The sequence below is a fragment of the Lissotriton helveticus genome, chromosome 7 (genome assembly GCF_964261635.1).
Source record: "Lissotriton helveticus chromosome 7, aLisHel1.1, whole genome shotgun sequence".
In the NCBI taxonomy this organism is placed as follows: Eukaryota; Metazoa; Chordata; class Amphibia; order Caudata; family Salamandridae; genus Lissotriton; species Lissotriton helveticus.
Window position 1 is genome coordinate 1,078,693,892 of NC_136068.1, and position 21,269 is coordinate 1,078,715,160.

Genomic DNA, 21,269 nt, shown 5'->3' on the forward strand with positions numbered 1-21,269 from the left:
TCTATAGAGGAGGCTCAAAGCAAACCGGCACAGATACCACATCATCTTTTAAGACATACACACAAACCTCCTCTAACAAGGGCTACTTTAGAGGAGGATACAGAGGCAACAACAATAAGGGAAGAGGTAGAGGAAATAACAACAACCGCTCCTCTTCCACTCCCAAACAGTGACTTCCCTCTGCCTCCCCTACAGCATTCCACTCCTGTGGAGGGCAGACTTTCACAGTTCCTACCTGTCTGGAATTCCATCACAACAGACAGGTGAGTAAGACAAATTATCCAACATGGCTACTGCCTAGAACTCACAGCAACCCCCTCCCAAACATACCACCCAGGCAGCGTCCAATGTCCATAGAACACATAACTCTGCTTCAACAGGAGGTTCTAGCACTTCTACAAAAAGATGCTATTCAAGTAGTTCCTTTAGAGGAACAAGGAACAGCACTTTACTCCCTGTACTTCCTAATTCCCAAAAAGGACGGGACATTAAGACCAATTCTTGACCTCAGGCCCCTCAACCACTACATACAATCGGATCATTTTCACATGATCACTTTACAACAAGTACTCCCATTACTACAACAGGGAGACTTTCTTTCCACACTAGACCTAAAGGACGCCTATTTTCACGTTCCTATACATCCTGCGCACAGGAAGTATCTAAGGTTTGTCATACAAGGACAACACTATCAGTCCAAAGCCCTTCCATTCGGGGTCAAAACAGCACCACAAGTGTTTACAAAGTGCTTAGCAGTAGTAGCAGCACATCTCAGAAGACAACAAATACATGTCTTCCCTTACCTAGACGACTGGCTCATAAAAGCAAGATCGTTCAACCAGTGTGTACAACACACAAAACAAACAATTCAAACATTGCCCAACTTAGGGTTTACAATAAACTACACCAAGTTGCACCTAGAGCCTTCGCACGTTCATCAATATCTAGGAGCTACCATAGACACATCTGCAGCTCTAGCGTATCCCAGTCAAGCCAGGATTCAAAGTATTCAGAACTTAGTCTCCCTTTTTCAATGCCAGCACTCTCTTCAAGCCAGAGTGTTCATGAAACTAATAGGCATGATGGAGTCTTGCATCTTTATAGTTCCTCACACAAGACTGCAAATGCGCCCATTACAAGAATGTCTAGCACAACAGTGGAATCAGGCTCAAGGTAAGCTCACATACCTGGTGTTGGTAGACAGCCGTACATATCGCTCTCTGCAATGGTGGAACACCAAAAACTTGACAAAGGGACGGCCGTTCCTAGACCCTGTTCCACAGATAGTGCTCACGACAGATGCATCCCTCACAGGATGGGGAGCCCATCTCTTGCATTATACCACACAAGGCCAGTGGAACAATCAACAGAAACAGTTCCACATCAACCATTTGGAATTGTAAGCTATTTGTCTAGCACTCAAAGCATTTCAAGTACAAATACAAAACAAAGCTGTCCTAGTCCGGACGGACAATATGACAGCCATGTATTATTTACAAAAACAGGGGGGGACACTCTCTGCAACTGTCCCAGCTTGCACAGAACATTTGGAGATAGGCCATCCCTCAAAACATACACCTGACAGTAGAACACCTTCCAGGGATTCACAACCAGATAGCAGATCTGTTGAGTCGTCAGTCACAACAGATTCACGAATGGAATCTGCACCCACAAGTTCTACAACCATTCTTCCAAATGTGGGGGCATCCACAGATAGACCTGTTTGCCACCCACGAAAATGCAAAATGCCCAACCTTCGCCGCCAGGTTTCCACACCCACGGTCGGAGAGGAATGCAATATGGATGAATGGGTCAGGCAGATTTGCGTACGCTTTTCCGCCTCTCCCACTCATTCCACTAATAGTACGCAAGCTCAGACAACAGTCTCTCAAACTAATACCAGTGGCCCCCACATGGGCACGTAAGCCGTGGTTCACCACGTTGCTAGACCTCTCACTGGTTCCACATCAGAAATTATCGCTCACACCATCCCTGTTAACACAGAACCATGGAGAAATAAGGCACCCAGAACCAAACCAACTGAATTTGGCGATCTGGCTCCTGAAGTCCTAGAGTTTGGTTACTTAAACTTACCACCAGACTGTATGAATATAATTAAAGAAGCTAGAAGACCCACTACCAGAGCATGTTATGCTGCTAAGTGGAAAAGATTTGCAATATACGGTAACAACAATCACATTGATCCACTGGATGTTTTCATCTAAAATATTATTTGCTACCTTCTACACCTACAAAGGTCCAATTTGGCTTATTCTTCCATACGCCTGCATCTAGCAGCAATTGCAGCGTATTTACTAAATAGACAACATCTATCTCTTTTTAGAGTACCTGCAATAAAAGCATTTATGGAAGGATTAAAACTAATAATCCCACCTAGGTTACCGCCTGCTCCAGTATGGAACCTAAATGTGGTCCTTACAAGACTCATGGGCCCCCCTTTTGAGCCTTTACATAAGTGTGAACTGCATTTCCTAACATGGAAAACTGCCTTCCTTGTTGCCATCACCTCTCTCAGAAGAGTTAGTGAAATACAAGCATTCACAATAGAAGAACCATTTTTTCAGATGCATCCTAACAAAGTGGTTCTTAGACCCAATCCTAAATTCCTGCCAAAAGTGATTACTCCTTTTCACCTTAACCAATCAGTAGAGTTACCAGTGTTTTTTCAAAAACCGGACTCTGTTGCAGAAAGGGCTTTACACACCTTAGATGTTAGAAGATCTCTACTATACTACACAGACAGGACTAAATCCTTCAGAAAGACAAAACAACTATTTGTATCTTTCTCTCCCCCACACAAAGGCAATCCCATCTCTATAGGAGGAATTGCCAGATGGATTTTAAAGTGTATTCAATATGCTATCAAAAAGCTAAATGTACGCGAGGGGCTGCAATTGCAATGCGGCTTCGGCTAATCCAAATTAAATATCTTCATAGGGCCTATTACACCCGGGAGCGACTGTGGAAGGCGGGACTGATTGAGTCTCCGGAGTGTCTGCGCTGTGGAGCCGCACCGGGTACACTGCTGCATACGGTGTGGTCGTGTGCTAGACTGTCTAGCTTCTGGAGAGGTGTATGGGGCTGCCTGTCCGAGGTCCTGGGGTGGGATCTTCCCCGTACTCATCGGTTGGGGCTGCTCCATGTCATGGAGGGTATTCGTGGGAACATAAATAAGCGCCACTTACTGTTGTTGGGACTTGTTGTGGCCAAGAGAGACCTGGCCCGGGCGTGGAAGGGAGACCGAACCCCCCCTTGTGTGCATGGAAGGCTGGCCTGGATTACTACATGGGACTCGAGAGATCAGTGTTTGAAGCAAGGGGATGCCCCCGTAAGCATTTTAAGATCTGGAAGCGGTGGGCTGATTATAGGGGGCTGTCATTGGATCCCCCAGTGGAACGAGAGGAGGACGTATGAATGAGATGTGCCGTGTAGGCCTGAGATCTGTGGCATCCTGTCACATCGCACCCAAGTATTGCCTACAACTTTAGACACACGTGCATGGGGTTAGCATGGGAATTGGGGGGGGGTTGTGGGGTAGTGGGAGTTGGTGGGGTAGGGGTGGGATAAGGGGTTGTTTTTCTTGGGCTTTTCTTCTCCTCTTATTGATCGGACATTGAGCATGCATTATAAACTGTACCATGACTATTGGTGGTGATCTCCTGACTGTGGGGAGCCACAGTTTTACTCTGCTTCGACTGCTCAATAAAATCTGTTGTGAAAAAAAAAAAAGCTAAATGTACACTAACAGTTCCTCCTAGAGCTCACTCCACTCGCAAACTAGGAGCCTCTATGGCTTTCTTAGGAAACATACCACTAGAGGACATATGCAAGGCAGCAACATGGTTCACAATACACACCTTCACTCAACACTATTGTGTTGATGTGCAAGCCAAGCAGCAAGCTGAAGTGGGCCAAGCTGTCCTTAAAACACTATTTCAGTATGCTGCAACGGATACAAGCGACCACCGCTAGGGGAGACACTGCTGCACAATCGATGCTAAGTGTAGGATCTGCAGCTCATATGCCTCGAACGGAAAATGCTACTTACCAGTATGCATCTGTTCTTGGCATGTAGAGCTGCAGAGTCCTACACGCCCTCCCGCCTCCCCGGGACTTGTATCCATTCCAGTACTCCTCTTACTTCGATGCACACACATGGACATCCTTTCTCTTTACTTCTACTAACTCCATCATTTCCCATCATGGCGAAAAACAATCTGAGATGGAGTCGATGACCATGCGCAGTATTGTCCAAGGGAGGAGTCACCTATCTCGTGACTACAAAGACTTCTTCCAAGAAGACAACAACCTGCAATCATCCGAGCCCAACACCAGGTGGCGATCTATTGCTAAGTGTAGGACTCTGCAGCTCTACATGCCAAGAACAGATGCATACTGGTAAGTAGCATTTTCCTTATTTTTTAGAAGATCTTAACCGTGCAACTAAGGCCCATGTTAGATTTTCGCAGGATTTAAGAGTCTCACGCAACTTCGACATAAGGAGAGGTGTACACCAAGGGTGTATTTTAGCACCTTTCTTGTCCAATGATTTGGATAAAGCCATTTTGTTAACAGGAGTAGATTATCCGCATGTATTCAGACGTGGTTCACCAGTTCTACGATATGCGGATGATGTGGTCCTATTATCTAGGACGGCTAGGGGGCTACAAACCCTGCTTGATGCTTTCTCCGCCTTTGTCGGATCAGGATTTATCCATAAACAACTCTAAATCCTACGTCATGCAGGTGGGTACCCGCCCTAAAAAATCATTTTCAATTTAGGGTAAGTTCAGCTAAGGTACTCTGCACTGATGTTTTCTCGTACTTGGGGGGTCGTAATGGACGAACAAATGAAATGGGGCATTCTTAAACAGAGAAAGAGGGGAGACCTGGTGCGAGTGAATGCAACCATTTTTAACTTTGCTTCCAAATTAGAAAAGAGACCCATTGCAGCGTTTTAAAAGATTTATCAAGCCAAGAGTGTCGCAACAGCTTCTTATGGTAACGAAGTATGGGGGCACGTTACCACATGATTTACAAGTAGCTGAAAACAAATTTTTGAAGCGTTTATTGTGTGTTCTTCGCGGAAAGTCCAATATGGTGGTACATGAAGAACTGAGGGTGCCTTATTTAAGTGACATTCTGGCCTTCCGTCCCCTAATCTTTTGGATGAAAATCTGGTTGAGTGAAGGATGTTCACTGAGTCAATTGATTTTAAAACTGTATGACCCTTGATCATGCCCTCCATATACCTTGGCTCAGATATATCAAGAGCAGTTGTGAAAGGCTAGGAAGAGTCGAACTGTACACCAATCCTGAACTAACTACCAAAAAGGATGTGGGGTTAATAAGGGAGTTTTTCAGCAGTTTAAGGAAACTTGAGAGGGGCGAGCTAAATCTGCGAAAACCGAGCAGCTGTAAATTCCTTATGTTGAAGACAACACCACTAGCCGAGCCTGATCTCCTGGGGGTTTTAAAAATGTATGGATGTTTTTTTACTGAGTAGGTTAGGCCTGGATCTTTTTCATTTCTTGCTGACTGCAGCTAGGGGGAGTAGTAGAGGCCAGATGTTAGAACCCTGTGGCTGCAACGGTGTGTCTCCACAGGATTTGCTACACTTTACATTTCTTTGTAAATTTTACGGGGTCTCCCGGAAGTCTTTTATTGCCCCGATTTTAAAGAGGATGAATTTTAAGCAGGCCCGTCCAGCTCTTATTTGTTTAAAACTGTTGCATGATGAATGTATTTTTTTTGTCCTTACCTACCTGAAATCGGTGGTCAAGGCCAGGGCCTACCTCGATTAAATGTCCGCAATGGTCAGGGTTCATGTTCATTTTAATGATATATATATATTTTAGCCAAAGCTTTGGGACAAACTCACTTAACTGCTGGATTTTTTAATTGAGGGTCAAGATTATTAGTATTTAACTTTGCATCTTAGGTTTTGGATCATTATGGACTTTAGTGGAATGTAACTTAATTGCGATTTAAATTTGTTTATATTTATGAAACCTTTATGTATTGAAAACCTTTATGGTTCTCTGCTGTGTGTGGTCGTGGCCTCCTTCTGGCCGTTTATCCTACCATAATTTCCATATCCCCTGCTGTTTCCTTACGGGTGTTTCCACGCTTTGCCTTACATTCACACAGTGCACTCTCAAGGGGATTGTTTTTCTTTACACTACTCACATCTTGGGGCCCGCCACATTTACATTTGTCCTTACTATTTCCACTGTTGTGTGTAGTTCTTCTAGCTTGCATGGGGCCATCGTTCTTCCTAGGCAAGGGGCAATTGTTACTTACTGCCCTAGGTGTTGTCTTACCCAGGTTCAAAGTGTCTGCGGGTAATTTTTGCGTACCCTAGACTCTTGTTGTGTTCCGCTTCCTTTTTCAGCGTTTTTTCTTGCTGCTTGGTGTCTGTCCTGGGTTCTTGCCCAGCGGACCCGTGCAGGCTTTTCCTTCATGTGGTGTCCGTGGTCTCTGGCCCGGTCTGCTCTTATGTGGTGCCCTCTTTGGGCTGTGGCCTTCTTGCTGTTGTGCGCACCTAAACTGTTCATACTGGTCTACATGAGGCAGGCGCTTACTTCGTGTGGTTCCAGTGTCCACACGGTATGCATAGGTACCTTCAGGTATGCTTAAGTACCTTCCAGTCTTCGCTCTTCTTTTTTGGCGCTTAACTACTTGTCATTGGCTCTTTCACATGTTGTGATAAGACCGTCTAAGTCCTGGCGTGTCTTGTGCTTTTGTACTACTAAGCCTTCTGGCTGTAGATTGGCATCCTGCCAATACTGTCTCTTCTGTCTTGCAGATACACATTTCAACAGGGTTCCTTTTCACTGTTGTACATATTGGGCTGGTGTGTGATGTCTCTGTCATACCAGTTGCCATCTCACAAGGCTTTGCTGCAGTCGGTACGCTGCATCCGGCAGTTCTCTCAAACCCTCGGTTCAGCTCCGCTTCTTGCGAACTCGTATCCTTCCTTTTTGCTCCAGCATATCTGTGTATGGTTTCTTCTACATGCTGACGCTTGCTGGGTGAGGGCCAGCCTCTTGCCACTGCGACTCCACCTGCCTTGCAGGCACAGATTCCAAAGTGCCTTTTTTCCATGGTTGTTTGGTCAACCGGTGATTGCTTTTGCTTTCTGTTGCCAACTTGGATCCGGCTGATTCTTCGGACCCTGGGTCAGTTAAGTTTTTTTTTCTCCAAGTTATGGACTCTCACTTCGCCACAGGCATTCTGGCTCTGTGCTTTCCTTTTACAAACCCGGTATACACAAAGGTTTTTTTTCGTGCTCTTCTTGACAGCTTCTGGTGCCTTTGCCTCCCATTGTTTTCCGCTCTCTTTAGAGCTTCATGATCTGGTGGTTAACTGCCTAACATTACTGTTGTGACTATAGTTTGTCCCATGGTTGAAGGTGTTGTTTTAGTCACCTTCTGGACGACTTAAGTTCTCTCGGGGAATTTTGGTGGGGTTCCATTGCAGGCAGGCCTCCTCCATTGTTATGGCTTTGGTATCTATTCTAAGTTAAGGAATCTGTGGCTGGACGTCTCTATCAGATGAACGAGTTACTTACCTTCGGTAACGATGTAGCTGGTAGAGACATAGTCTAACCGCACCTGTCCTACCCATTCCGAGAGGGCCTTTTCAAATTGGGGCTTTCTGTACTCTCCTCCCTTAGGGTGGCTTGCCCTTTTGCAGAGTGACATTCTCTCTTCACTCCAACACAGACTGTTTCATTCTGTTTCACTGCTCCATTCCTCCCATTTTCAAGGTTAGGTGGTATGTTACTGGATCATGTGCTTTTTCCAGTCCTCGGCCTGGATTGTGTGGTGTGAAATCTATTCATGTTTTTTCCCACCATCCCACTCTCCCTTTCTCCAATGCCTTGTGTCTTTTTACCACCCCTGCAGCCTTTTACTTCAGATCTATTGGCTCTGTATATTTATGGATCTTTTATTGTGGTGGCGACGTCTCTTTCTGGTGAGGTCTTGTAGTGAGCTATCTTTAATCTTGTGTTCCACATCCTTGTCTCCCTTAACATTCACTTAGCCTTCGCTCTTGCAGAGTTGCTTTTCTGAGCGCTGCTCTGTCTCACCTGTCAATTTCTTTCTAATTTTTCATAATTTTTGCACTCTCTTCCCATATTCTCACAGTTTTTTGGTAGTGGCTCTGCGTTGTGACGAAAACTAACGCCAGTTAGTGGGGCTTATATGGCTGGACGACGTCAGGGCGGAGCCGGGCGGCGCCCCCCATTGCGTAGAGGTGCTGCTGTGGAAAATTTTCCGGATCCAGTGTGACGCCTGGGGATATTTTAAGTTCAGGAATCTGCGGCTAGACTATGTCTCTACCAGATAAATCAGCGCGTCAGGGGAGGCTTTAATGAACTCTGACGTCACACCTGGTGTACAGCATCGCTCAACGCCCTCTACTGACCCGCAAAGATACTGCTGTAGAAAGTTTTCCGGATCCAGTCTGGCACCTCAGGATAGTTCAAAGGTAGGAAATCTGCAGCAGGTCTTGTCTCTACCAGATAAGACATTACAGAAGGTAAGTAACTTATTTGTTTGTTGCAGATTGTCACATTTTAGAATAATTGAAGGCTTATTGATGCCACTGGGAGGGAACTAGCAGACACATTCTCACAGCATCTGACTAGTCAACGTACTTCTTTCATTGGCCATGTTTAGATGGTAAAATAAAAAATTAAAAGCAAAATAATGATGCTTGTGTCGCTGTGTTGTGCATGTAGCGCTACCATCTGTGAACCGTTAGCATTCCAATATGACAGCCACGTTCACACATGGCTGCTCATGCAGTCATTCTGTGTTGATGTCCCAAATGCTTTTGTCTGCTGTTTTGATTTTTTTCTCCTGACAATCGTAATCTAGAACATTTTCTGAAAAGTAAGGAAATGAAAAATATTTTTAGTGTAAAATATTTTGCGTATTTGTTTTTGTAATACTATTTCCAAAGTCCAGGCTGATGGCCGGGAATTAGTCCATGGTTTTTCAATCTAGGGCTATTCTGTCTCTGGAGAACGTTGATTACAGATAAGTAAATTTAAGTATGTCTTCAGTCTTCATCTATTCTTTTCTCATACTCCTCTTCTAACTGTTCACTGACTTTCTCTGTAAGCAGTTATTTTTGTTTATTCTTTCATTCCACCAATTCTCTTACCTTGCTCTTACTTTTCTCATCTGATTTTTCTCTTGCTCACTGTTAAATTGTCTGTTCATTTCTTTGTACATTTTTCCTCTGTTTTCCCGACTTCAATTTTGCCACACTTTATTTTGTGAGTTTTTTAATCTCTGTTCATTTATCCCATCTCTGTTTTGTTTTATTTTTCTTCCACATTTGAAGACACACCCTTTGGAAGCATATCCAAGCTGTAGTGACCCCATTCCTGGCTCACGTGGTATCAATGATCGACAGAGACAGTAATCTGGAGTTATTACTAGATGCAGAAACATGTCTTGGTGTGAAAAAGCTCTGGATCTTCATCTTCAAAGACCTGAAGTTACTAAATGTTCCTTACACCAGGACTGGCAGCAGGTGAGGCACAAATTTACAGTAGGGTAAATGCAGGGCTGTGAAACTTTTATAAAATATCTGCTTGTCCATTGGACAGGATGCTTTATAATTAGGGCTCCCTGTTTTATGGTATTTATTTTTTTGCCATTTCCGTCTGTATTTATCCATATTTATTTTTTGCTAATTTTATCTGTATTTATCCATATTTATGTTGGAATTTGTGGAAAAATTAAGTTGAAATTAGTATATTTCCACATTTATTTATCCAATAAAAATGCACTCATGCTTGAATGTCAGGTTTCAGTGCTGTGAACACCCGCAGAAGATAAGTCAGGGCACTTAAATGAAAATATGCAAATTTCAGTATCAACCTTGTGCATATCTACAAATGCTAAAGCCTCTATACTAAAATACCTTTAGTAAACCCCCTTATCTATCAATCCACAGGTCTATTGGCATGGCAGTCAGTATTTAGAATGACTCAAAAAACAACCTAATTTCCATTTTTATCCAAATTTAAAAATAAATACAGACAAAAAAAAACAATGCTTTCCGTCTGCAATTATCAGTTAAAACGGAAAACAGGGAGCCTTATTCATAATCTACTTGCCCTGTAAAACAATCCACTTCCCCATTTGGTGCTATGCTTTGAGGTGACAAATGATACATTCTCATTGAATCAGAACTTTGAAAGTAGCCTCTCTGATTATGCCAGGACTTATTTTATGGCAGGGTTTGTATTTTAGCAGTGCCCTTATTTTAATACAAATCTACATACTGGAGCTGGAAGCAGCACAAAACGGTAGTTCCAAGGTTGGAACATCCCTTTGAGTCAGTGCACATCTACAAACTGGCATATGTAAGTGTGTTTCCCAACTCCTCTTTAATATCTTTTCACACTGGGATAAGATGGAAATGTACTCCTGTAGAGAAAGTGAACTTGCAATTGCTCAGCAGATTCTTGCATAAACAAACATACTCCTGCGGTAATGCAAAAATGCAGTTCACACAGGAGTACTATTTCCAGGCCTTCCGTAATTGTTTGTGAATTGAGGAAAGTTGTAAATCTCCACTAATGCAATGACATATACCATGGGTGCACTTTTTGTGATTTTCTTTAATAATTGGGCTTTTAATTATGTCTGGTATTAGCCACGCCCTTTTGTTTTAATTAGCGGCATGTGCTCTTTCACAAGGAACACACAAAGCAGTTTTCTTCAGTTCCAGAGACTACTATGGCAATAAATGCTTTTCGAAACCAAAAAACATTTTTGCTTTTAGCTTTCACCCAATCATTTTGTCACATTGGTGAGAGCCAGGTAGCTCCCACAGCGATACATTTAAACAGGTCTCACATTTGGAAAGTTTGAGCTATTGGTATTGTAAATGACAAATTTTGTATTTGTGTTGGTTTTGAAAACAGCTAAATTAATAGCTTTGTCATATACACTGGCAATAATTTTAACTTCGCAAATGTGACACCTATAGCATTTGTAAAGCAATATGTGTTGTATTTACGTGACTTAGATGTATTGATATAACAAATAACAGTGGCTTTTTTTTAATATAATTAATACTTAAATAAAAGTTATTGTAATTTATAATGGCAATAGCTTAAACTGAGGGCAATAGAGTGAGGCCGATGGATAGAGTGAGGGCGATGGATAGAGTGAGGGCGATGGGATAGAGTGAGGGCGATGGGATAGAGTGAGGGCGATGGATAGAGTGAGGGCGATGGATAGAGTGAGGGCGATGGATAGAGTGAGGGCGATGGATAGAGTGAGGGCGATGGATAGAGTGAGGGCGATGGATAGAGTGAGGGCGATGGATAGAGTGAGGGCGATGGATAGAGTGAGGGCGATGGATAGAGTGAGGGCGATGGATAGAGTGAGGGCGATGGATAGAGTGAGGGCGATGGATAGAGTGAGGGCGATGGATAGAGTGAGGGCGATGGATAGAGTGAGGGCGATGGATAGAGTGAGGGCGATGGATAGAGTGAGGGCGATGGATAGAGTGAGGGCGATGGATAGAGTGAGGGCGATGGATAGAGTGAGGGCGATGGATAGAGTGAGGGCGATGGATAGAGTGAGGGCGATGGATAGAGTGAGGGCGATGGATAGAGTGAGGGCGATGGATAGAGTGAGGGCGCTGGATAGAGTGAGGGCGCTGGATAGAGTGAGGGCGCTGGATAGAGTGAGGGCGCTGGATAGAGTGAGGGCGCTGGATAGAGTGAGGGCGCTGGATAGAGTGAGGGCGCTGGATAGAGTGAGGGCGCTGGATAGAGTGAGGGCGCTGGATAGATAGAGTGAGGGCGCTGGATAGATAGAGTGAGGGCGCTGGATAGATAGAGTGAGGGCGCTGGATAGATAGAGTGAGGGCGCTAGATAGATAGAGTGAGGGCGCTAGATAGATAGAGTGAGGGCGCTAGATAGATAGAGTGAGGGCGCTAGATAGATAGAGTGAGGGCGCTAGATAGATAGAGTGAGGGCGCTAGATAGATAGAGTGAGGGCGCTAGATAGATAGAGTGAGGGCGCTAGATAGATAGAGTGAGGGCGCTAGATAGATAGAGTGAGGGCGCTAGATAGATAGAGTGAGGGCGCTAGATAGATAGAGTGAGGGCGCTAGATAGATAGAGTGAGGGCGCTAGATAGATAGAGTGAGGGCGCTAGATAGATAGAGTGAGGGCGCTAGATAGATGGAGTGAGGGCGCTAGATAGATGGAGTGAGGGCGCTAGATAGATGGAGTGAGGGCGCTAGATAGATGGAGTGAGGGCGCTAGATAGATGGAGTGAGGGCGCTAGATAGATGGAGTGAGGGCGCTAGATAGATGGAGTGAGGGCGCTAGATAGATGGAGTGAGGGCGCTAGATAGATGGAGTGAGGGCGCTAGATAGATGGAGTGAGGGCGCTAGATAGATGGAGTGAGGGCGCTAGATAGATGGAGTGAGGGCGCTAGATAGAGTGAGGGCGCTAGATAGAGTGAGGTAGAGAGAGGGGTGTAGAGAGAGGGGTGTAGAGAGAGGGGTGTAGAGAGAGGGGTGTAGAGAGAGGGGTGTAGAGAGAGGGGTGCAGAGAGAGAGGGGTGCAGAGAGAGAGGGGTGCAGAGGGAGAGGGGTGCAGAGGGAGAGGGTGCAGAGGGAGGGGAGTGTAGAGAGAGAGGGGTGTAGTGAGAGAGGGGTGTAGTGAGAGAGGGGTGTAGTGAGAGAGGGGTGTAGTGAGAGAGGGGTGTAGAGAGAGAGGGGTGTAGAGAGAGAGGGGTGTAGAGAGTGGGGGGGTGTAGAGAGTGGGGGGTGTAGTGTGTGTGTGAGGGTTGGTGTGTGGGTGTGAGGGGTGGTTGTGTGAGGGGTTGTGGGGGTGTGGGGGTGTTGGGGGTGTGGCGGGGTTGTGTATGGGGGTTGTGGGTGTGTGTGTGGGGGGTTCTGTGGGGGGTGTGTGTGGGGGGTGTCTGTGTGGGGGGTGTCTGTGTGGGGGTTGTGTGTGTTTGGGGTTGTGTGTATGTGGGGTTGTGATTGTGTGTGGAGTTGTTTGAGGGGTGTTGTGTGTGTGGGTTGTGTGTGTGTGGGGGGTTGTGTGTGTGTCTGTGTATGTAGTAGGTTGAATTATCATTTAACTTGCAACTGAGCAGCTTCTGTTCACAAGCTTGAAAGTAGCAGTTACATAAATCGGGAGCTGCAGCATGCCCATGGCTCACCAGTGCATGTTGCAAATGAAACGAAGCATAATGTGTTCGGATCGCATTACAAAGAAAGACAATAAAAACACAGGGTGGCAAATTAGACATGAGGGCAGCCTCGAAGCCAAATGGTGTGCGATGTGAAGGAGGGATATGGGAATAGAAAGAGAATACTTGTGAGGGAGGGGGAGAGTGGTGGATGCAGATGGGGATTAACGAGGTAGTGTTTGAGCAGAGATTGGGCTATAAAACAAGAATTGTGTCTGGATGGGCAAGAGATAGACTGAAGAGAGAGGGAGCTTGGAGAGAATCCTATTAGCCTAGCTTAATTAGCCGTATTTGACAAATCCGCCATTAGTGTCAATATGTATGCCAAATAAACTTGAAAAGGATGCCGGCTGCTGTCTGTCTTTTGAACTTTTTTTTTATCTCGGCCCAAGCTGCACCAGGTATTGCAGTACCTCTAGAAATGGTGCACTTCTCGTCCGTGGAAAGCAATGTTGTTTTAAGAAAGAGGAAATAAAGTAGCGCTTTACTGGCAACCTCTGTAAAGTGGCGCTAATGTGTGTGGTTGTGAGTCACCAAAATAGGAGAGGAATACCTGGAAGAAAGAGAGAGGGTAAGGGGGCAGCTGCTAGTGGAAAGTGGAAGTGAACATTGTTGTTTAAACAAACACGATAAAACGAAAGTAGTGCTCCACAGGAAACATCTGCCAAGCTGCACGAATGAATGTGGTTGTGAATACAATTAATAAGGCAGCTTTTGGTATTTTCACCCTTTTTTGTGTCTGTTCCGAGGCTGCACCACTTATAATATAGTACCTCCGGGAATGATGCAGTTTATTACCTGATCTTGAACCAATCTGCGTACTTTGCAACCACGGAGGAGGACCGAGACAGAGACAGGAGAGGGAATAAGAGTATCAAGGAGCGGGGGGAGGGGGGAGGGGGAGGTAGCGCTGATAGCGACAGAGCAGGAGACACTAAAGTGTTTGTTTTCAGTAAGTGAGAAGGGGACTTAAAGAGAGGGTATAAGAGGAAGGATCAGAGAGGGGTGAGGGGAAGCTGTGGCCGCCGCACAATATATAACGGTAAAGATTAAGTGCCTGCCAAGGAGATGCACAGTAGGATTAGCAGCAACGGTGGACTGCGCTGTTTGCTAAATAAGTTGAGTTTGATGACAAATAGCAAAATGGTGCTTTGAACGCAACTTGTTACCCCTCTCTTATTGACCCGGGACGCATTTGCAGCGGACACAGGCAGGACACTGCTGGCCTCCCAATTAATGACCTTCCATTCGGTATCAGTGGCAGTGTGAACAAAGCAAAGTGCGGCCACCATATTTAAAGAACACAACTCAGGGTGTCCGGCGCAACAATTAAAAACAAGCAGACATCAATGAAAAGGGCCACAGTGAGCACTGAGGCGTTGCACATAAGGTATCCAGCTATATAAGAAGATTAAAAAGCCAATGAAAAATAGTGCAAAGGAATATCTGCAAACTACAGAGTTACGGGGTAGGTACAAAATGCTATACGTAGTGAGACACAATCCTTCCAGAATGTGGTTGGGCTATATGCCAGGCTTGCTTCTCCCTGAGCTCACTCCACAGAAGTCGAAATATGACTCTTGCCGCAGTAACAGAAGGTGTGTTGCTGAAATCCCTGCCAAGCTGCCCATTTGGACAAAGGTAAACTGATCGCCGGACCCGCTCCGCGGGTCCCGCTTCATCTGGCCCCCACCTGTGTGTTCAGCGCGAGGCGTGCAGGGCTGCGAGCATGATGCGGGGGACTCCAGCAACCAGGAGTCCCCGCGAGGCCGATTAACATCACCTGGCCCGCTCTCCCTGCAAGGCACGCCCATAGTACACACGTATATAACCACAGGAATACCCGCGCACGCGGGACGCGTGCGGGACTCAGCTCAGGGCTAAGACCGGGCAAAGAGCGGGCCGTTTGAGGCCGTTCGAGGACGGTAAGGACTGGACTGAGCCTCCCCCCTGGTTGCCATCCCTGCTGTTGTTACATAGCTTATTTGCCCTCTTGCTAGTAACGGTCCCGAGAGAGAATATGTGTTCACGTGCAAGTCGCAGCAAGACTGCCAAAGGAGGGAAAATGTTGAATGGGACCCTTGATGATTTCATAACTAGGACAAACACAGCTATTGACATTGAAATCACCAAAATGCAACACAGAGTCTCTATAGAGCTAGATGCAGCTAGAAGATTATCCCAGGACCTAGCTATGTCGAAAAAGTCATCCCTAGGCAATATTGCATCTGCCAAAACCCCCGAGCGCTTGACTGGCCCTCGGCCATTAATTACAAAGGCGGATATCCACCACACTACAGTCACAACTCCATCTGCGCAAGCCATTACCCCAGAGCTGGCCTCTCTTAATCCTAACCAGAGCCCTTTGACGAATGCTTCTGCCCTAGACTTTGGTATCCCTAAAAGCCCCGAGGCGAACAAGAAGAATGCGTGTGTAAACCATAGGGATGTCGTCCTAAAAAGAAAACGCATCGCAAGATCTGCCTATGCCAGGAAGAAGGCCAAAATTGCTAGGGCACAATTTTTTAACAATAGAAGACCCTATGTACTAAGCGGGGTGGGCGGAGACGTACCCCAAGCCGATCCATGTTTAAGTGGCGAGGACAACTGCTCGACCACAGATAAAGTCGAGATAGATATCGCAGATGGGGAGACTCGTCCACATCTCGCCGCGGGGAGTAACGGGGGACCCGCTTGCGAGCTAGAGGGAAGCGATGAAGAATTTCTAAAAATAGTATGGGAGACTCTGAAAAAGCTCTTATCCCCCCTTGAACTCAGACTTTCACGCATAGAAAATCATCTTCTTGAGATGGATAAGACCATTGTAATGCTAGCTAGTTTTAGCTTAAAGTACAACGAACCTAATATCTTGCCGGAAGTGGAGAAAATTGCACAGGCACCAATTGTAGCCCCACCAGTTCAGCCCCCGATTAAACCAATACCCAAACCACGCTCAAAGGCTTACGACCCCATAGCCACCAACCCCCCAGTTAAGGCCCCTACCCAACATCCTGTACAACGAATGCCACCTTTAAAAGAAGTTGCTGCCCCGAGATTGAAAAACACCGTGACCCACCGAACATACCCACAGGGACCTCCAAGTGTACAGAACTTCCGTGGGGGCTTTATAGATCTTCCCCCCGATGCAAGGCCCTATGTTGTGGTGTTAGCTGGAGTGCCTGCATTGGAGACCCAATCCCAAGAAAACTTCTGGTCACTTAAAAACAAGGTAATTCATTGGCTAAATACAAACCGGCAATTACCTAACCACATAAGAAGTAACGTTTTAATGGTACGAAGGGTCCCGTGGGTAGGTCCTTCACCCAAATCCATCCCAGGCGAATGTATTGTCGTCTCTTTTGAAGACCCTCTTACGGCACAACACTTATGCTCATGGGATGCACGTGGTGAGAATTCAACTATCGTAGTTAGACCACTTACCTTTTTTTATCCCCCACGGCCAAGTCCAAACCTTGGGGGGAATTGGTCATTAGCTCGAAACCCTGTGCGGGGTGGGCGAAGAGACGGATGGTTAGGCTATAATAGCTGGTGGGAAGGGGCACCAACCTTTAACAGGTTTGGTTGTTTAGATGAGGTAGATTGACTCCCTATGAAAAAGGCACCCGCAGTTGGCCCTGAATTCATTCCACTTTTTTCGAGTACTGATTCTATATCATCTAGGTGTACCACACAGAACAACCCACCGGTAAGCCCAGGACCAGGTATAGGGAGGATAGCGTCTGACACTAAAGACCTTAGCTCTCCCCCAAACCTTTCTATTAATGTGACCATTGACCCTTCTCAAGTTGTGGTCAATGCATCACACACCATGCCAGAGACTAATCATGTGACTGTACCATTGGAACTAATACCAGTACCCCCTGAGGTGGTTACTCCCTCCTTATGTACATTCCTGACTTGGAATGTCGCAGGGATGAGAGTTAAAAGGTCAGATCCAACCTGGATTAATTATATTTCTAGACACCAGGTGATAGCCATCCAAGAAACTTGGGACACCTCACCAACCTTTCTATTGGATGGTTTTTCGAGTTTTACAGTACCAGCAACCCCAAGTAATGCGAGGAGAGCGAAAGGGGGGCTTACTTTACTATTTTCTTTAGATCTAGCGGGGTCATTTAATCAGTTGGACTCAGGATCACCCAATATCCTGACAATAGAATGGACTGTTTCCCCAGGGTGCACCCTACTAGTTATCAATTTTTATAATGCATGGGGAGGACAAAGAGAAACGGATCATGTGGAACATTTGGAGAACTTTTTGAATAATTATAGTCAAAATACACTTATTCCCTTTGAGATTCTATTGATGGGGGATTTTAATATTCATAAATGTAAACTGCTGTGTTATTCAGGTGTTTCAGAGGCCCCTAACGGAGCAGACACCCCTCACTTTGAACACACCAAAACAGGAAAAGCGCTCGAATTACTGCTAGCTAGTTTTAATATGTATGAACCATTTAACACAGGAGGAAGTGAGATGGTACCCACTTATAAAGGCTCGCCAAAAGGGTCGGTTATTGATTACATATTCATTTCCCCAGGCCTTATTTCAAAGGTGAAAGATTATAAGGCATTTGCCTCACCCCATAGTGACCACAACCCCCTGTCAGTGGAGTTACACTGGAGTGACTTATGGCGCAAGCAAGTAGGACAAACACGGGTTTGCACCATGGCGGTGCCCAGTGACCAGGGCAGACGGCTTAAATGGGGCAGGGTTGTGGAGGAAACGTTTATGAACACCTTAATGCCTAACATTGAGGGATCACTTGAAATTTGCATGGATCATACCACTCCAAATCCCCAAATTATAGCAGCTTTTGATCTTATCTGTGCACAGACTGCTAGGGTCCTTACAAAACCCTCACTACAATTCCCCCCAAAACCCCATAAATGGTTTGATACTAAATGCTCACGGTCCTATAGAGCTCTGAAACAGGCCTTAAAGGCAGAGGAAAGAGATAAGGTTTTAATTTCAAAGTTGAGACAGGAATATAAAGCAAATATCAAGGCAAGGAAAATGAGATCAAAAATAATGCCTGGAATGATCTCCTTACCACAGATGTTCTTAGAGACAGTAAACAATTTTGGGACATCATAAACAATTCGTTCTTTTCGGGGGATGATAACACAGTCACAGATTGTGTGATTCCTGATGAGAAATGGGTGCAGCACTTTAGCAACATATATGGTGGTAACCGTAATGATAAAGTTAGAACAATGGAGGGGGACCAATTTTTATCTGCAGTAGAGTTTACTGAGGAGGAGGTCCATAAAGGAATAATGGAGTCCTCAAAAAATAAGGCGCCTGGCCCCAATGGTGTGCCGGCGGACCTTTTTAAATATTGCCCGACACTTTGGTCCAAAGTACTAGCTAGAGTCTTTAAGGTAATAAATGAAGGATTCTTCCCTGAAACATGGGCAATGTCTATCATTGTACCCATTTTTAGGTCTCGCCCTGCGATTGCAGGCCAAAGGCCTGCTGTCGCAGAGCGAGACTATTGCAATCATTCTCGCTTTCAAGGACTGAAAGGGAGAGGACAAGAGACTGGCACGCGCACGCAGCAGCAGCCTGCCGGGATCAGGTCGCACGCGCTCCGATTCCGGCAGGCTGTTCACAACACGTGCAAACACACATACCCCCCCCCCCCCCACCCCCGCCGAGCATACACACACGCACGCACAAAACCCCATAAATGGTTTGATACTAAATGCTCACGGTCCTATAGAGCTCTGAAACAGGCCTTAAAGGCAGAGGAAAGAGATAAGGTTTTAATTTCAAAGTTGAGACAGGAATATAAAGCAAATACCAAGGCAAGGAAAATGAGATCAAAAATAATGCCTGGAATGATCTCCTTACCATAGATGTTCTTAGAGACAGTAAACAATTTTGGGACATCATAAACAATTCGTTCTTTTCGGGGGATGATAACACAGTCACAGATTGTGTGATTCCTGATGAGAAATGGGTGCAGCACTTTAGCAACATATATGGTGGTAACCGTAATGATAAAGTTAGAACAATGGAGGGGGACCAATTTTTATCTGCAGTAGAGTTTACTGAGGAGGAGGTCCATAAAGGAATAATGGAGTCCTCAAAAAATAAGGCGCCTGGCCCCAATGGTGTGCCGGCGGACCTTTTTAAATATTGCCCGACACTTTGGTCCAAAGTACTAGCTAGAGTCTTTAAGGTAATAAATGAAGGATTCTTCCCTGAAACATGGGCAATGTCTATCATTGTACCCATTTTTAGGTCTCGCCCTGCGATTGCAGGCCAAAGGCCTGCTGTCGCAGAGCGAGACTGTTGCAATCATTCTCGCTTTCAAGGACTGAAAGGGAGAGGACAAGAGACTGGCACGCGCACGCAGCAGCAGCCTGCCGGGATCATGTCGCACGCGCTCCGATTCCGGCAGGCTGTTCACAACACGTGCAAACACACATACCCCCGCCCCCGCCGAGCATACACACACGCACGCACACACATACACAGAGAACCCCCCCCCTACACACACATCCCCTACCTTGTCTCGGCGTCTTCGAGCTCCCTTACCCCGCTCCTCTGGTGCGCGCACACCACTGGTTTCGATTCCCGCGTCGGCTCCTCTGTGGTGCGTGCGCACCACAGATTTCTATTCAGTGTTTATTTCAACAGCCAATCAGGAGGCAGAACTCCTTGAAGAGATGCTCCCTCTCTGGTCCGCCATCATTTTAACTGCATGGTGCGTCGTGCACCCCAGCAAAAACGGCAGCATGGGCCAATCACACCCGTGCGAGCACTTTAAACGTGACTTGTTACGTATGCTTATGTCGCTATATTTCCTGGCCTTTGTGTGTTTGCTGCCCAACTGCGTTCGACGTAAGTGTATGTTCACCTCACGCCTTTGAATCCAGCCATGTGAGAGGGAAAGTATCTCCTTGTCAAAGAGAGCCGGCTCCGGTAAGCCACTTTACTTGAGAGAGAGAGAGGGAGCCTTTTTCTGCCCGCCCCCTCCTCCTGCCGCGCTGGTAGGATGCGGGCTGGAAGGATGCTTTCAGCCGGGGTGGTTTCCGAAGCGCAGCTCCCCCGGGACGGGCGGCTCACCGGGGGCAGCGCCGCCCCTCCCGGGCACTCCAGATTGAGCAGTGTGTGTGACAGCTCCGTGGTGAAAGCAAGCCCTAATTCCTTCCTTTCAGGGTTTTCCTTGTTTAAAGTTGCTGGTTTAGAAAACTCGTTCAACTTGCACTCCAGGGGTTTTCGTGAAACGCTTTAGAAAAGTTCTTATGTTTCCAAGCAGTCGATTCGAATGAAGCAGGGACGCCCCCGCACAACCTGCCCCTTGCTCAGCGCAGCCTAGGCCCTAGTTGACAGAGACACGTTCTGGGCTGTCTTTTTAAAGCCTCCCACCTGACAGGCGCCTTCATCTCTGCTGGCCGAAGATGAAGCCCGAGGAGTGCAGCCAGGTCGGAGCCAGGGGCAGCGCTTGCAGTCAGCTGCCTGCTTCCAGAGCGGACGTGTGGTCTCTCGCAGCCTGCCAAGAGGACTGGGGGATGACATCAGACCCTCTGCTTAGTGCGGGGCTCCATCACAAACGAGGAATGCAGCAGGGGGTGATAAGCTGTTAGACAAGGAGCCGGCCGACGCTTGCCGCCTCTCCCATGCCCGTGGTGCTTGTAAACCATTCGCGAGAGCCCGGAGACGGCGCTGCATAGCAGACGAGCCTACCTACCCTACACTCAAGATCCAAAATAGCACAGCACGGTGCTACAACGCGTAGGATGACGTCGTTTTCACGGACAGGATGGCATCTGTATGGAAACCTACAATAAGCTGTGCCTCCTCCGGTGTCAGATGTCCCTCTGTGCAGCCCCTTCCTTCCCACTTCCTGCCATGGAGGGGAAACAATGAGCCGTAGGTGAAATCGCCGCAGAGCTCTGCCCAAGGAAGGCTTCGGGTTGGGCTTTATTACAGTACAAGCAGCATCGCCATGGCAACCAGGGA

The 21,269-nt window shown here is 46.4% G+C and overlaps 1 protein-coding gene across 2 annotated transcripts in view; it reads left to right on the forward strand.

Moving 5' to 3' along the window:
- RNF213 (ring finger protein 213) overlaps positions 1-21,269 on the forward strand; it is a 2,973,532-nt gene that overhangs the window by 1,990,609 nt on the left and 961,654 nt on the right. For both annotated transcript variants that reach the window (XM_078654076.1, XM_078654077.1), the window contains exon 35: positions 9,382-9,573. In XM_078654076.1, the coding sequence (XP_078510202.1) occupies positions 9,382-9,573 (192 nt within the window). The remainder of the gene's footprint in view (positions 1-9,381; positions 9,574-21,269) is intronic.